Below are 17,066 nucleotides of genomic sequence, written 5' to 3'. Positions count from 1 at the left end.
AGTGAGTTCATGTCTTCAGTGTCATATTTTACTACTTTTTGACCCAACGGTGAGGAGCTGAAAACAAATTTGATTCAATGTGTACACACAGCACACACACACAGACCTGTGCTAGTATTAGTTCTTTCCCACATGGTGACAAAATAAGAAACATTATAAAAATGCCAAATGATATTGATACTGGTACTGTTTATTGCACTATAGGGGCATTCTGAGAAAATGACCCAGATAATGTCACAGTGATGTCATCAAGATAATATGATGTTTACAGGCGTTTGAAAGAAAGAGAGTCGACCAGGCTGAGAAGTTTCAACAAAAAGCCGGTGGAAAGTTGCATTATGGGGAATGTAGGATCCAGTATTTTGGAGCTTGGCTTGTCCTTGGAACTAAAAGTCAAAAAAATCTTTGATTTTGATGTTATTTTTTAAAATTTGTCTCTTGTGCTTCCCTCTACTTTACAGAAATTCAATACTGAATCACCAGAATGTCCATTTAATACACTGGTTTGAAATGTGAAAATGTTAACTAACTAACTAACTAACTAACTAACTAAACCTGCCATCATTCATCATTCCCTATTGATTTGTGCTCATGAGTGTGACTCCCCTGGTGGTGTCTCCAGACAGCTCACTTACAGCCACATATTTTACCCTCAGAGTGTATGTGAACGAGTGTATGAGTGTGTGTGGGTGCTCACCCATAACAGAGACGTCATACTCAATCAGAAACAGGGATTCCTGGCCGCTCTGCATCAGCATGGTCAAGGCGTCAGCGTGCTTCTCTCTGTTTAAAGGCATCCCATCTATGCTCAATACTCGGTCTCCAGCCTTCAAAGTGCCCTCTCTGGAGAAAAAAATACAACACAGGCGGCAAGCGCAAGATGTTCATACAAGCATTTAAGCACCAGTCACAGTAAATCATTAAACAGTTCCACATGAGCGTCTCCTCCCAGGTGAGATGAAGGATAAACGAGATAAATGGCTTGAAAGTCTTTGATGGTGAATTACTTTTGCTCCAGTGTTTTTGGTGTGCTCAGTTTTCGTGGGGAAAAGTGCAATTTTGCATTAGCCTCAGGATAAGCAGTGCCCTTTCTGCTTTGAAGATAACATACACTACATGTGTCAGGGCCACAATTTTCCTGAGCATAGACTGATGCAAAAAGAAATAACATGCAGTCTAAAAAATCATGGAGTTAAAATCATTCAGAGGCTTACATTTATATGTTGGATAAATATTTTCATTGCATACAAAGATAAGTCGTTTAGTAAAACATATATGCATTAGGCTGTGCGTTACAGAAACACACATGCATGCACACATACAGTGATTTGAATAGGCTCATTCATGCACGATCATGACATACAATGCATGCAAGACACATAAATAGCTACACTTGTGCTCAGACTAACACTAGCTCATGTCCTCACCTGTCAGCCGGACCTCCAGGCCTCACACATGTGACCACCAGAGGACGAGACCTGCGCCAGTCCTCGTGGAAGCCTCCTAAAAAAAATAAAAACACAGAGATGAATCTGTACAAAAAGCAAATTATGTTTTACTGAAGGATTTACGCAGAAATATCCTGTCCACTTACCTCTCATGACAAACCCAAAGCTGTTTCCCTCTTTGTGTAAACACACCTCTATGGTTTTGGTTATGACTCCTGAGGGATTCTGGACTGAGAGAGGAAAGAAAATGATTACTACTATCCTCTAAAGTCACACATAAAATGAATTATCAGCAAATGTAAAAAGCGTTCACAAAAGTGTAATTACGGTGTTATCCGTGTGTAACTGCTGAATCATGAGAATGAACAAAGCACTGAGGAAGTGTGTTTAATTAATCTCAGTGGGGAAAATTAATTCTCTATTCGTCTATTTGACCCATACTAACGATTTAAAAGCAGTGAGCAGCCTCAGCGCAGCGCCCGGGGACCAACTCGGTTTCTGGGGCTGGAGCCTTGATCAAAGAAACCCAATAAGTATGGATTTGCAGGTCGAAAGATGTCTAAGTGTCAAGGTTAAATCAGGGCTAAATTTGGTTTGACAATTTTTACTTCAACACGACTATAATTCATTGTGAAGCCAGCGTGTTGTATAGATTCTGGAATAACTAACTAATATGCACTCACAGTTTAAAACTTTTGCATTCGAAATGTGTGTACATTTCTTGTAGAATCATAAAATGCTTTGAGTAGTTTATTCACCATTACAGCGTACGCTACAGTGAACACATTCTCTCTTTACCTTGCTGACAGATCTTTCCCTCTGTGTTTACATTGTCACAACTACAGGGTGACAAATCTCATAAGGCAGTGAGAATATTCTCATTCTGTGTAAGTACACTTAAACAGATTTTAGTGTGTGTGAAGCCAGTGTGGAGGTGCCAAAAACTGCAGTTCCTTTATGTTGAGTCACTTGAAGTTGGCTATAGGTTACTCCCAAATTAAAATATCCAACTTCACCGCAGATATAAACACATTTACAGCCTGGTACAAAGAACTGTTCTGGTCTCTGTAGCTAGTTTCTCAGTTTGGGGTGATTTTTTTTTCTATTACTCACCCTTTAACAAGGCTTAAAGTTACCCATAATTAAGTTGCTTTAATTGGCAGGTGGGTTTGGGCACCCAGCCACCCATGATCTACGTCTTTGCGACATAATGGCCCTTCAGAAATCTGTGGGTGACGTCACGGATACTACATCTATGTTTTGTAAAGTCTATGACTACACAGGTACCTCATACAAACCCATATTAAAAACTTCCACTATGCCTCTAGTTAATAAGCTTCTTTATTAACCATTTTCCTACTTTGTGCATTTAGAAAAGCATTTGTTTTAATGACTTCCTTTAAATGTCTGAGCATGTGTTGGATAATTAGGAAGAATATTCAATCTTGCAGAACTTCACCTACCATATGGAGGCAGCTCGTACTCCACCTCCAGCACTACTCGCTCCCCGATATTCTTCAGCAGGCTGATAATCTCATCGTGGCGAAGCTTTGACAGGTTGATGCCGTTCACTGACTTGATGTAGTCTCCTACATTCAGCTGGTCGCTCCTGTAGAAAGTTATGGACAGACCATCGAGGCTGGATCACGACCTGGGCAAACTGCTCTCAATTACCTGATCTTGTCTCACGGAGGGGTTTATTTTTAATACCGTAAACTGGTAATGTGAGTGCTGTGACTCATAGTGACGATCTCATAGTGAATCATCAACAACTCAACAAAGTCTTCCTCCCAGTAGGTTTTTATTCACATTCAGCTTGCTGGATTTTTACTGCTCCCAACTTTCACTCTCATCCCATCCCTCTAAACTCCCTGTAAGCTGCCTGTTTGCTCCTGTTAGGGGCCCAACAGCAGTTGATCTGGTCATGAGCCCAATAAGATATGTTATCATCTTTATGTTTTGTAGAGCTGCAAAGATTTTGATATTTAACTTTTTTTTTTTTTTTACAATAAAATGTCCAAATTCTCTGATCTCAGCCTCTCAGATGTAAATATTTTAAAATTTCTTTAGTCCTCTATGAGAGAAAACTGAATATGTTTGGACAAAACAAGACATTTGAGGATTACACTTTGGGCTTTGGAAGACAGTGATTAACAATTTTCCCAATTTTCCCAACAACTAATCGATTAATTGAGAAAATTATCGACAGATTAAGTGATTATGGTTGATTTGGTTGAATTGTCTTGCTGTTGTGGCAGATTTTTACGACATGATCCCGCTGTGTGAAATAGGCTGAAAGTAATCCTGGTTGGTTGTATTGATTTGTGTCCACACAGTTGATATTTTGATTATAAATCTGCAGTATGCAGACTAACATACAGAACCAACTGTGTGGAACAGTGAGCGGATGCTGAGTTTGGATGGCTGAAAGCGTCTCCTCTTCAGACAATGACAGAGATGGTTGTACATGGTGTCTCACATATGACATTGTGAGTCAACACGCTGCTCATTGGAGAGCAAATTATTTAAATAGTCACTCTGGCCTGCTCGCCCCTATCACCTTTGGGCTACTGCCAGTCAGTGCTGACAGCAGACAGAGAGAGACGTCTTAACCAGCAGAGACGACCGGGCCTGTCATCCGGTGCGTTCTCATCACACAATGTCACTGCCGCTCTCTCTCATGTCTCTCCACGCAGTAAATTAGCCAGCACTTCCACACAAGCTTGAACTCAGCTGTGGGAAGACAAGCTGCTTGGAAGAATTAGCACAGTGTCTGTCTTTAAACCTCTTTGGACTCGATAAGCGTTGGCATATTTGGCCAAGACATTTTCATGTGTCATTCTTACAAAACTGTGTGTGTTTGTGTGTGTGTGTTAGACTTTAGTCACACGCTGCTTAATCATCATGAAACGTGAGCTCTCTAATATGTTCTCCTATCATGTGGTTGATGTTGGGGAAAATTAGTGTAATGACGTTGTGGTTTATTTAAATCTTGATTAAGCAAAAGAAATCAAGCTCACAATAGATTTTACTGGATAATTACCAGTATACAGTGAATTAAGTGTGAACTGACAGCAAAAAAATAATAATATTTTTCAATTTATGGACACATCTTTTGTGGTTTCTTGGAGAAAAAGTGGTGGTACTGGTGTTAGTACTAGTGATGGGATGGCATCAAGCTGATCTAACGCCTACAGTCCTGCGGTCAGAGCATGCTAGTGTAACTTTGCAGCACGTGTACGTTTGTAGGAGCAGAATAACAAATCTGGACAGCTCGTGTAGTTGTTAGGTTTTAACCGCATCACAGAGCAGAGATCTCACCTGGCAGCTAGCCCACCTGGCCGTAGGTTTGACACTCTGGGCTTGCCGTCCTTATCAGAGCCTCCGGAGATGGTGAGGCCGAGGCTGCTGCCTTCCCTTTTCATCAGGTCTACCGTGGTCACTCCTCGGTACTCCTCTGCTGACAGATACAGACACATCCACAGTCAGCATTAATGTCCGCTTGACAGAGTCACCCTGTCCGAAAGACTCTTTTCTTTAGCTTCTCCTGAGCCTCTCACAGAAATGCTCTCTGACACAAGACCACATACTGTACTTTCTTACTGTCCTGTCTTTTTCTTGTTCCTGCACATCTCTCAATCTGAGTGAATCTTTGTGGCGGTTTCAAGAGAAAGAGGAGGAGGAGGAGGAGGGCAGAGTCAGTTTTATTAATACCACACTAAATACTCATGATGGAAAGAAATTCAATTCATTATTACATAGAAACACTCATTGAAAATTACCACAGACTCATCAGTTCGTGAATTGAAATCCAGTTCTATTCTTGAGTGCATGAAAATGAGTTTGACCTTAACTCTGACGGATATGTGGTTATAGTGTCATGAGAGGACTCATTCTGTCTTGTGCTCTGCATTGTGCTGTGCTGTTAAATCGTTCTACATGAAGTCTACCGAGCTGCGGTTTAGTGCAAATGACAGGTATGCCACACAGGCATTTTTATTTCCACCTTATCCAAGCATTCAAAACAGTGCAACAACAAGCAAAGCAAAGAAGACACATGGATATACATAGACAAAAAGCTCACACAAAGACAGCATGACTCTTCTTCTTCTCCTTCTGGGTGCAGGAGCATGAATCAGACAGGAGATAGAAAACATGATATGATATGAAGTCAGGTTTGACTGTATTGTACCTGAGAAGCTGCGTCTCTGGGATGAATGTGATTGGTCAGTTGCCCCGGACTCCTTGCTCCCCTTTGAGTATGGTCCTTCATCTGAAGAGACAGCAGGGGAGGTATGGAGGTGCTTTTATGAGGCACTGTGGTGATATGAAGGGAAACTCAGCAGCAGAAGGCTAAATGAACATGACCATCCATTGCACATCATGACAGCTGCACACACACACTCAAATGCTTTGAACTGCAGCCTGGGTAACGTGAGGGCTCTGAGGGAAACAGCACTTAGCCAAGAGCCGCATCCATCCGTTGCTCATTAGCCAACCCAAAACCGAGCAATCAGCCTGAGCTCGGGATCCTGGAAGGTCACTTCACTGTTTCCACGACAATCCTATTTGAAATATCTCCACTCTGTCTGCAGCAGAGACCCTTGAAAACCATTAATTTAACACAAGAATACATTTAGAGTGAGCTTGATGTATGCGACCACTACAGCATAAGAATTTTCCTGAAGGAACAGCATGCGGTTAATGGACTGCTCGGGCATGGAGAGAAAAATCATAATTTTCATGTCATTTACAGCAGCTGCGATAGGAAGCCGGAAAATATGCTCAGCAGAGAAACAGACTTTTTTTTTTTTTTTACCCACAGTGGGACCCATTTATGACACAGTGCTGGGCTGGCCTCAGATTAGCAGAGCCACTGCTCGGCCATCTGAACCTGAATGCAGCCATACAGGCATGTCAGCAGTCACAGTGACGAGGAAACTTGACTTGGCACTTCTCTAATCCTGTCCACTGCGGATTACCTTTTCAGATGGCCGGCACAGTGATTGAACATCATATTTTAAACTTAAAGAAGAGCTGTGCCAAGTCCTCTTTTTTTTAAGAGTGGAGGGGCCCATGTTGGTGCCTTCAAATTTAATTAATAAGGTGGGCTAAAAAGAGCTAAAGTCTCCAGTGACTGCTTTGATGTAAAGAGTGGTTAAAAACCTTATTTATATTACAAAACTGCCATTTATATACCAGTGGTTTTCAAACTATTAGGCAGGAGCGTCAAAGATACTGCTGTGAAAGGGACAGGTGCATGCTGGGGTTGTAAATGGAGGCAATTTAAAATCTTCAGCGCCCGATTACCGCAATTTGCATTAAAAATAGTGCTACTTCTCGGAGTGATAACTCAGTCGAATCTGAAAACACACACATGATACACATATTTTTAGAGTCAGCATGACTTACACTTTCCGGGGATATCATTGCATATATTTGAATTTCTATAAATCTACTTAAAATTGATTGTACACGATGCTCCTAAAAACTCAAAAAAACTTGCCTGAGGATCATCATGTTTTCAGGTGTTCTTTAGTGTCGGGCTAATCCAATGATACTTGTGTGTTTTTGCCAAGATGTGAATTCAAATATTGGCAAAAAATTGGGCTGAATTGATTGCAGCGTTTCTTGCTTACATCCGAGCAAGTCTATAATTATCTACCAAACTGAAACAAGACAGAAAATAATAACAGGAGTGACAAACTGTATTTATCTAAACTTCAATCATGGTGCACTATATATATATATATATATACATATATATATATAATATTTGAGAGTTTGAGGGTTGTCACTTGTCTCGATTTTGTCTGCAGGCCTGACAATATATACACAAATCAACACAGATAAAAATCTGTGTTGATTTGCAAAGACTGAACTGGGGGAAGAAAGTGCTTGAAGGGCATCAAACCCACTGCCTTCTCTCCATCTGCATCAAGTTTTCACATCTGCTCAGCTGAAGATGAGGCCTTTAGACAGCTGAGAGGCATGGATCCTTTATGAAACCTTTGACAGAGCTTGCAGTAAAGAAGAAGAATCGCGTGCGCTTATATCTTAACTGGACTGTGCATATTATGGCGATGTATGGGACATACATATGCAAAGAATGGTATTTTGCACTAATTTACACACATCCTTGCACAAATATCATCGTCCAGTAGCTGTGAGGCACATGCACACATACACAAAGTGAATGACACATCACAAACACGTTGAGCTAGGCAAAAGCCTCGTAACCACGCTGGCTCCTGAGGGCCCCTGACAGTCCGGCAGCTGTCGCTGCAGTCAAAAGGCAACATTAGCTGTGGGTAACGCAGACCCAACGCTCTGCACGTGACTGAACACTACTGTACCATCAAGCCATCCCCCAACCATCCTCCTCCAGCTTAAAATAACCATTTACGCTAATGGCTGGAATTAAGATCAGGATGTTTAATAATCAGCCCCAAGAAAGCAAAACAAAACAAAAACAATCTCTCCTCTGTTGTCTGTTAAAGTTTAGTTATTGGCTTTCAGATGAGTGCCAGAAGATCTGCATCTAAAAGACCTCAGAGAGTCACACTGACTAAAATAAAAATGATCTGCTCCTGCATAAATATGTGGTGAGTTAATTAACTCCTGATTTAATTCAGGGCACTGTATGGCATCCCTCTTATAACCAATCTGAATCTAGGTTAAATATGGGGGCGTCACTGACAATGACAATGAAATCATAATGCTATTTTCAGATGTAAAACTTTATTTATAAACCGGGACCTGCCAGACCCAGTTTACGTTGCTATATCTGCCCCAATTACATGTGGCAATGATGCTATTCAGAGCTGGTGGTCAGTCCACTCACATTTGCTCAACCTATCACAACAATAATGCATGAATACATGCGTAAAATGTATTTATTGCCCTTAAAATCTGCTACACATTTAAGACAGCTGCTCTTTAGAGGTAAGCAAACAATCCATGTGATCACTGAACCCCCTCCTGCAATGAATCCTCCACTACAAATACACAAGCTGACCCCCTGTTGGGTGCTCTTACCAATGCTGTTCTTGGTGTCTCTCCTCAGACCACACAGCATGGCTGTAGTTTAGTCAGCGCAGCCACCCTCGGGAAGTAACCTTGCTGATCTGTAGTAGTGTGGGCAGAGAGCTGAGGTTCCACCTGAGGTTAAAAAAAACAACTAAAGTAGGCGACCCAAAAGACTCAGATAAAACACCATCTTCGTTTCTTCATTCCTTTGCCCTAAGTCCAGCATTTCTTTGAACCTGTTTGTTAAACCCAGCAGGGACTGAGCTCCAGAGAGCAAATCCTGATCCTCAGTATTTCTCTATTTATTTAATGTTGACAAAAAGATGTCCTTTCAATCCTCAAAAAAAAAAAAAATATATATATATATAAAGCTACCACGCTCTGTTTTTCTATAAATCCAAGTGCACTGGTTCATGTCCTTTTCTTTCCATCTTGCCGTGGTTCCATTTCTGAGCTATTCTTACTAATCATTCGTCCTTTTCCAGAGGGTTTATCATCCCCTCTCACATGAGCTCAACCCTTCTCTCTCTCATACAGAGCCAGAGTGAGTGTGTGTGCTCCCTCTCTCTCTCCCTCTGCCAGAGGGGTTCAGTGAGGCAGGCACACACGATAGTCACTCCCTCCCCCAGTACACACACACACACACACACACACACACACACACATGCACACATGCACACTCACTCGTTATCCATTTCCCACCAAGTCAAACACCCCTTTCGTATGCACATCCTCAAACCCACCCACACACATAACACGCACTGCTGAGATTAGACGTGACAAAACTGCACACAGTCAACTCTCACCACAATTAACACCACCTGCATATTCATTGTCAGACTAATCCCAACACCATGTCACGTTTTTCTCACATAGGGACTGCGCCCATTTCAAAGAGCTTGTATCTACTCAGTGCTAGTCTTACTCTCTCTCTCTCTTACACACACACATAGTGGAAAATGCATATGTAAAATTCTTGTGCAGAGCAGCTGCCTGTTTGAGAACATGTCACATTGTTATTCAGAAAAGTACAGTTGCCGTGCAGCAGGCTGCGATGACAGATCCAACATGTTATCACACTGTGATCACGGGAAAATAAGTGAATGGTGCAAGCAAAAAGAAGCAAGGACTTCAGGAATGTGAGCGACTGTGTGGAAATTAAACGCACTACTTCTAAAGCTCTGCATCTCATGTTTCCCCCCTCAGGAGAGGAAAAAGGACACTCTGCTAATCCCGGGGCCCACTGAGATCCCTCTGGGCCAAACACAGAGGGACCAACGGATCCCACTGCCACACCTGTCTGACCATTTGTCATGCACACAAGCCACACCACGACGCCTGCCACTTCCTGACCTCCCCAGTGCTGACAACACCAACAACAACAAACACCTCTGTGCCTATTCTGCCTCATTTGTTTTTGGTCACTATGGACAAATTGTTGTCATTAATGAGATTTTGGAGGTAGGGAACACCACACAGCACACAAAAGTCAGATCTTGGCAATGTGAAATCAAACCTTCTGTTCTACATCTGCTTATTTTACAGATGTGTCAAGTGATTACAAACAAACATTTTTTCCACGTTTCTACCCGCTGTTGCATAGAGCCTAATTAGTCGGCTGTTCCAGTGGACACAATACTCTTCAGTGTAGATAATTTCCTCAGAGACTTTTGTCCTTAATACCCCATTTACAATGTGAGCGAGCGTAGTCTTTTAGAGCGAGACTAATTAATTTCCAACAGAATAAAGAGAAGTGGGAGACAGAGCAGTCTGTTGGACTGATAAAAACCTCTGGGAACATTGTGGGTTATAATAGAAATTGACTCTTTTGCACTTCCTCTATACCACACATCAACATTATTGATGTAGAGTGAGTGATAACACAATGATTAGATATAGAAAGCGGAATATTTGCAATGACCTTGGCACTCAAATAGAGGTTAGGAGCACTAAAACAGGAAAGAGACAAATCAAGACTGAATTTTAAAAAGGCTGAAAAGCTGCTAAATATTTAAGAGTCTCGAACAGAGAATAACCAACTGATCTGAACATTATTTCAGTATTTCATTCACATTATTATAAAGAAACATGCTAAATATAATAACCTATATTTTCATTAAACAGAAAAAAGTGTGTATTCTCAGCAGGAGGGTCTACATCTTAACTGACTCCTCAATCAAACTGACCACACTGCCATCTCATGGTGATTCGATCCAGTTGCAAGAGAGACTATAAAAGGCAAAATGACTAATTCATTTGTCAGCCAGCACAGATGAGTGTGTGATGAAAAACAAGAGCCAGAGGATAAGGATGTGTCACACACACACAACACTCATGCTTTAGTGATCACCTTTAAGCCCAGATTTCTAACAGGCCTGCAGCACAAAACTCTGTTAAATAAATGCAGCAAAGTGTAATCTGGTGACTAACAATTGGCAAATGAAACTTTTAAGTCCCACATGTTTTGTTCTATATTAAAGACATGAACTGAATACATTTCCACCCCCTCAAAAAAAGGGACATGTCGACTTTACCTTTGGTTCTCCCTCTGATGATGCCCAGTCGACATCTAATGGAAAAGGAGAACATCCTTCTCTTTCCTCCTGCCGACCGACTGCCTTTCCTCAGGGAATCTGTCTGAGGGAAGGCGAAGGAAAGCTGTTTGGGGGTGAGGCGCCCCTTTCCAAACACTACCCTTGCTGACATGTTCATTTTCTGACCGGTGACAAGGAAAAAAATGGTTTCTGTCCTCTTCCTGACACTCTCACCATGTCCTAGACATTGCACTCTTTGCCTTCTCCTGCTGGTTTCATGTTCTCCTCCCTCTCTGGAGAACTTCCAGTCCTCTCAGGTGAGTCTTTCCAAGCCACTCCAGAAACAGGTGCAGGTTTGTTTTTTTTTAAAAGAGAGAATAAGATCCAACACTGTGCCTGTTATTTCCCTGACCATCGTTGGTAAAGCACTTCCTTTGGTTCTAAACAGCCACAAGCTGACTCGCTAAATAAATGTTATGTTTTTGCATCTCTGGCACTGTCGGTTTTTACGGGAACAGATGGTGGAGGGCTCAGGGCTGTGGGGCACAGCTTGCCTGCCAGAATGCAATGGAAACTTTCTCTGCAGGGAGTCGGCTCTGAACATCGCAAAACATTAAACAATCTGCCATTTCGGGGCAGTAACTTTTGAAAGCATTTTATTTGATCTATTGATTTTACATCATAGTGTCAGCTGCAGGTTTGTCTAATCATGTTGATAGGTAATATCAAACTGACACCTTGCCATCAGTCCAAAACCCAGGAGGAGAGTTGGTAGTTTAGTCTACGCATTCTTCAATATTCTCACCTTACATCAAGATCAGTTTACTGGTTGCGGTCGTCTCTGTTCAGATGGTGTAAACAGTTGAATATTGTCCTCTGTGGCTCTGAAGGGAGCTTTCATTCAGATACAACATCCCAGATGACGTCAGAGCGATCAGGGTCATCTTGGATTTGGCTGGAGACTTCGAATCTTTAACAGGAAGCCTGTGATTCACACTGCCTGGGACCCATTTCACAAATCATCAGTGGTGGAGAAAGTAATCTGTTACTCAAGTAAAAGTAGCAAGACTACTTTGTAAATCCAACTCTGTTATACAAAGTCAAGGTTTTGTTTCAGCAAAATTACAAAAGAATGTTAAACAAATTGTACTTCAGAGTATTAAAAGTAAAAAGTCTTACTGATTCCTTAACGCAGCATTTTTTATTCTAGTCGTACACGTTTCATTTTACCTACTTTAGGTGTCTCTTTTGGAAGTGGAATTATAAAATGGAAATATAACAAATTACAAGTGCCTGAAAACTATATTTAAGTGCAGTACTTAAGGAAAAGTTACTTTCCATCACTGAAACTGGGTTAATTTGATTACTTCAAAGTCAAAATTCATATTAGGTAATAAATTAAGATGTTGCATGATGGGAAATGTAGGATCCAGTGCTTTTGAAATTTGAACCAGGGATAGAAGCCAGTATGTGTCAGCTTTTGTTTCATCAATTCTGATTACATTTTTCATTAAACCATCTCCCCAACTGAGCTTTCATCCTGACTTGTCACAAAAATAACTCCAGTCTCATGAACTGGTGACCTGGAATCATTTTGGCAAAAGTTATAAAAAAAAAAAAAAAGCATGAATGGACAGTGAGAAGCCTTAAAACTGTAAAAGCATGTTCTCTTTTTAAAAGCTACCCCAGACCACAGCTTGGAAAGAAAACCACGTTTATTCAAAGTTACGTGGCCTCCTCCATTTACAATGTGGGTCAACACTCTTCTTCAGGCATCGTGCCCCTTTTGTTCTGTTCCAGCGTCCAGTCATCTGGAAGGAGGTGAGGAATAACCCCATTTACCCACGGGAGAATACAACCAGCTCTGTAGCCATCAGGCCAGACACCAACTCATGTATGAATGCATTTCTGTGCTATTTTGACGCCTGTCCACTCACGATGCAGGAATAGCTTTAGTCTCAATCATGACCCAAATTAACAATCCATTTATAACTCCACTCACTCAAACACCTGTTTACACACATTTTACTTTTTGAAGTTAGATTTCCTATGTTACATTTATGGCCTGTCTATGTTTGACATGCACACATCTCATAAAAATGTTGACAACCATGTTGTTGATAAGTCAAGGATTTCCAGATGTTATATATGCCAAGAATATCATGAAGTCTGTATCTTTCTGTTGAACAAGACTGTCTTTGGTCTCCTCAGCACTGAGATTAAACAGTCAACTGAACTTGTCTGTTGTCTTCGACTGCTCATCTCTTGGTGCTGACTCAGCCCATCATGCCTTCAAGTGTTACTAGTTTGAAGGTCAGACGGAAACTTATTGATTGCAAACTTATCGATTGGAATGTTCTTGCTGTTTTTAAGACAACCAAGTTGTCCAAGATTATAATGTCATGTTTCACACATAACATTTCCAGACCTGTGCAACAACCTTTCCAACAAGCGATGAAAGAAAAAAAATCCAAGAGACGATTTCCATTTTTAAGAATTTATTGTGAATAACCAGTTTATTCGTTCTCCTCACTCCTGAGCCTGGCGTTGGGGTTGGTGATCTTGATGGCGAGCTGAGCTGCCCTCTCCACGATGACCTTCCTGTTCTTGGAGGACACGTTGTGGGCGATCTCAGCACAGTGAGTCCTACAGAGGTACAAAAGAAAGGTGTCAGCTCTTTTGTGTTATGGTAGATTTGCTCTTAACTTGACACTTTGCTGAGCAACTTTCATTCTGGGGCAGGAAACAGATTATGTTGTTACTGTACATGTCAATAGTTAAATAGAGAAATTTAACTAAACCTTGTAGTTGCAACTTCAGGATACAGTAAGAAAAACGGAGGTGGAAACATTCCTGATTCAATTAAACTCAAAGTAACACTGAAATTAAAACATTCAGATTTCTATCACTTTTAACAGTCTGTTAGTTTCCAACTCATCCAAACTATCAATTAAAGAGCTGGGAAACAGACCACCGACACCTGACACTGTTCATGGAGCAGCTTAGTGAGCTTGTCAGCTTCTTAAATCTGGCTGCTTAGATTTTTGCATCCAAACAGTCAATAAACAAACATTGACCAAACTGACGTTTTCCAGGGATTTATATGATCAATAATAGTGACTGGCTATTCAAATCGCTGCCAGATTTCTGCTTCAAAAATGTGGATGGGAAAAGTCAAACATCTATGTTGAAACAGATTTCCTTCAGATTTTAGACATTGATGAGTCTACTCACTCCTGTGGCGATTAAACAGTGGGAGACTTTTAAGTATAAGCTGCAGAGTAAGGTTAGAGTTACGCACCATTTCAGTCAAATTATCTATCCCCGCCTCTGCGGATTCATTTACAAACAATCCCCTGAAATCAATTCAACCCCCTCTATGAAGGTCTAAGTTCAGTGTGACTAAACTCTGAGATTAAGTAGGCAGTATTTAGGATCAATCTGTGACAAGCAGCAAAATAATCTCACCTCTTCATTGAAAGTAACAGGATGATGCAGCTGCAGCTTTAAAGAAATCTACAGTTTGAGAGCTGTGCTTACTTACTTGACAGGCATCTCAAGTCATTTCTGCCACCTGCTTGCTCCACTGTGTTACTTACACTTTTATTTTCTGGTTTAAAATAAACTGACAAGAGGAAAGCATCCAATCACTAAGCCTGAATCCCTCCAGAATGACGTGATTAACACCGGATTCTTGTGCACAGAAAGCAAGAACAGCTATCAAACTGGTGATTCCTGGACATAACGTTTCTAAAAGCGACTTAAATAACAAAGATTTTGATCAGTATCCTGATCTCTTCATAGCATGGAACTAAAACGGCAGGACAGACATGAACCTTACACAAATGATCGGCTGTTACAATCACCTCTTTAATACTTCAAGCTACATTTTATGGTTTAACAAAGTGATTGTCGGTAAGTGGTTATAATAAAGTCAGAGATAAAATGAAGGCCCTCCTTTTACAACACCCAAATATTTGTTACGAGCTTCAAACCAAATCCACAATTCGGACTATTATTTCCATCTGATGTCTGGACCACTTGCCTTGTGAAAAAAGATGGTGTTATATTAAAAGCAGCATGTTATTGCTCACATTATTTATTCCATAAGTCAAATCATAAATTGACTTGCCACAGACAGAATACACCAGTTCCACATCTTGCTGCCTTTCAAAGGTCACTCACCCACTTTGCCCTCAGACATGTGGTCAGTGTTTTGAGATCTTTGCCACAGACTTCTGTCACCACCACGATATCATACTGAAGATGAATGTAATGTCTCTTATCTATTGCAGTATTTTTTTTTACACTATGGTCACTTTACATAACAATACTCTTTATATATCATGCCACTTTTATCCTCAGTACTTGTCTGTTTGAAGGATGATTGTTTTTTATTGTGTAGGTTATAGATATTTCTGTCTGTTTAATTTCTGTCTATTGTGTTGTTTTTTTGCTTTTTCTACTCTTTTCTAAATCTGTAGTGTATGCTACACTTTCCTCTGCTGCTGTAACAAGTACATTTCCCCGTGCTGGGATAAATAAAGTATATCAAATCTACATTTGGAAAAGTCAACCTTAGCAGAAATAATGTCTTAATTAGTCAAAATCAAGCCAATGGTGAATGAATAAAATGCATCATTTCTATGAAAGCTTTAGACATTTGCATTCACCTCTATTATTATACAAAAGTGGCAAACGGCTCAGCAGGCATCTCAAAATCTCTGCAAACCGACCGAGCCTAGTGCGAACCTGACACAATCATGTCAGGGAAAGTAATCGACATCAACAACTTACTTGTTACTCATCATCAGGACCTCGAGCTCCTTGACATTGTGCACCAGGAACTTCTTGAAGCCGTTGGGCAGCATGTACTTGGTCTTCTTGTTGCTACCGTAACCGATGTTGGGCATCAGCATCTGACCCTTGAACCGCCTGCGGACCCTGTTGTCAATACCTCTGGGCTTACGCCAGTTTTTCTGCAAGAGAGAATAGACATTCATGGATTAGTTACAGGTCTAATCTAGCAAATAAAGAAACAGCTGAGCTCGTATGTGAAGCAGACTCTCACCGCGATCTTCACATATCTGTCAGATTGGTGGCGGATGAACTTCTTGGTTCGCTTCTTGACAATCTTGGGCTTTGTGAGGGGCCTGAGGGCTGCCATGGTGACTGAGGGCAGGAAGAATAAACAAGGTTACAACCAAATAAGCTTCAGTGTCGTAGCACAACGTGCTACATGCTACTGCGGATGTATTGGCGTTAACAATCACCTGTAGGTGAGCACATGAAGACTTAGCATTAACTTAAACATTAAGTGTTCAGGTCCCTGCAGCTAGGTCACTGGCACATGCATGTAGAAACCTGCGACCGCTACTTAAATATTTGTGTTGAGTGAACTCCGGGTAAACGTGTTAGTCAACGTCAGCTAGCCATGCTACTCTACTCGGTGCTCTCAAACAGTGAGGCCAAGGCAGAAATAAACAAAAACAATTAAATAAACATCTACGTTTAATGTTGGCAGCTGCTGTTTGTCATTTCACCGTAAGACACGCTGTATAAGCGGGGCCTTTACTGAAAACTACAACCCCATTTTACAGTGTGAGAGCGCTAGCCGCTTTTAGCAGCAAGCACCTCGCTCGAGTAACAACTTATTAAACACGATATAACGTGATAAAAACGGTCAATTTCATCCAACACGTATGAAATGAACGTATATGATTGATAAACCACAGCAGGATGGTCAAATAACGCCCTAAATCGAGCGGATTAACATAGATTGTGTGGACTCACCCGCCGGTGTAAATCCAAAAAGGGACTTCGGGGACGGCGGAAGGAAAGAAAAGGACTTCCGTGGGGTGCCGCAGAGGCTTATGGGTACTGTAGTTTATCAGCGTTCAGCCCTTTGCAGGCAGTTGTAGTCCACTGGAATGTACACTTTCACTCTTAAAGCACTTCTAATGAAACAATACGACTCTCATCGTGACGTGAATGTTATATGATCGTGTTTTAAACACACGTTTTAAACATCTGCAGTGTTTACACGTGAAGACCA

General features: G+C 41.1%; 2 protein-coding genes across 12 annotated transcripts in view; both read right to left on the bottom strand.

Annotated features, from left to right (window-relative positions):
* LOC104935848 (glutamate receptor-interacting protein 2) overlaps positions 1 to 11,469 on the bottom strand; it is a 29,838-nt gene extending 18,369 nt beyond the window's left edge. For 2 of the 11 annotated variants that reach the window (XM_019267774.2, XM_019267769.2), the window contains exons 1-7: positions 11,012 to 11,468; positions 5,641 to 5,721; positions 4,770 to 4,908; positions 2,912 to 3,057; positions 1,595 to 1,678; positions 1,428 to 1,503; positions 698 to 843 (exon numbers count right to left, since the gene is read on the bottom strand). In XM_019267774.2, coding sequence (XP_019123319.1) covers positions 698 to 843; positions 1,428 to 1,503; positions 1,595 to 1,678; positions 2,912 to 3,057; positions 4,770 to 4,908; positions 5,641 to 5,721; positions 11,012 to 11,189 — 850 coding nt within the window. In that variant the 5' untranslated portion in view covers positions 11,190 to 11,468. Of the gene's footprint in view, positions 1 to 697; positions 844 to 1,427; positions 1,504 to 1,594; positions 1,679 to 2,911; positions 3,058 to 4,769; positions 4,909 to 5,640; positions 5,722 to 8,486; positions 8,807 to 11,011 lie in introns of those variants that run through there. The other 9 variants (XM_019267777.2, XM_019267767.2, XM_019267768.2 and 6 more) reach the window with 9 other exon arrangements.
* A 2,023-nt stretch (positions 11,470 to 13,492) lies between these two features.
* On the bottom strand, positions 13,493 to 16,939 carry rpl32 (ribosomal protein L32). The gene is made up of 4 exons (XM_019267778.2): positions 16,805 to 16,939; positions 16,083 to 16,183; positions 15,809 to 15,990; positions 13,493 to 13,657 (listed from the first exon to the last, which is right to left on the bottom strand). Exons 2-4 carry the CDS (start codon positions 16,176 to 16,178, stop codon positions 13,528 to 13,530), a joined length of 408 nt encoding a protein of 135 aa, XP_019123323.1. The 5' UTR covers positions 16,179 to 16,183; positions 16,805 to 16,939; the 3' UTR covers positions 13,493 to 13,527.
* Positions 16,940 to 17,066: the final 127 nt, after the last annotated feature.

This window comes from Larimichthys crocea, chromosome XV (assembly GCF_000972845.2).
Source record: "Larimichthys crocea isolate SSNF chromosome XV, L_crocea_2.0, whole genome shotgun sequence".
In the NCBI taxonomy this organism is placed as follows: domain Eukaryota; kingdom Metazoa; phylum Chordata; class Actinopteri; family Sciaenidae; genus Larimichthys; species Larimichthys crocea.
The sequence above is the reverse complement of the archived record's forward strand: the minus strand, read 5'-3'. Positions and strand labels throughout refer to the sequence as shown.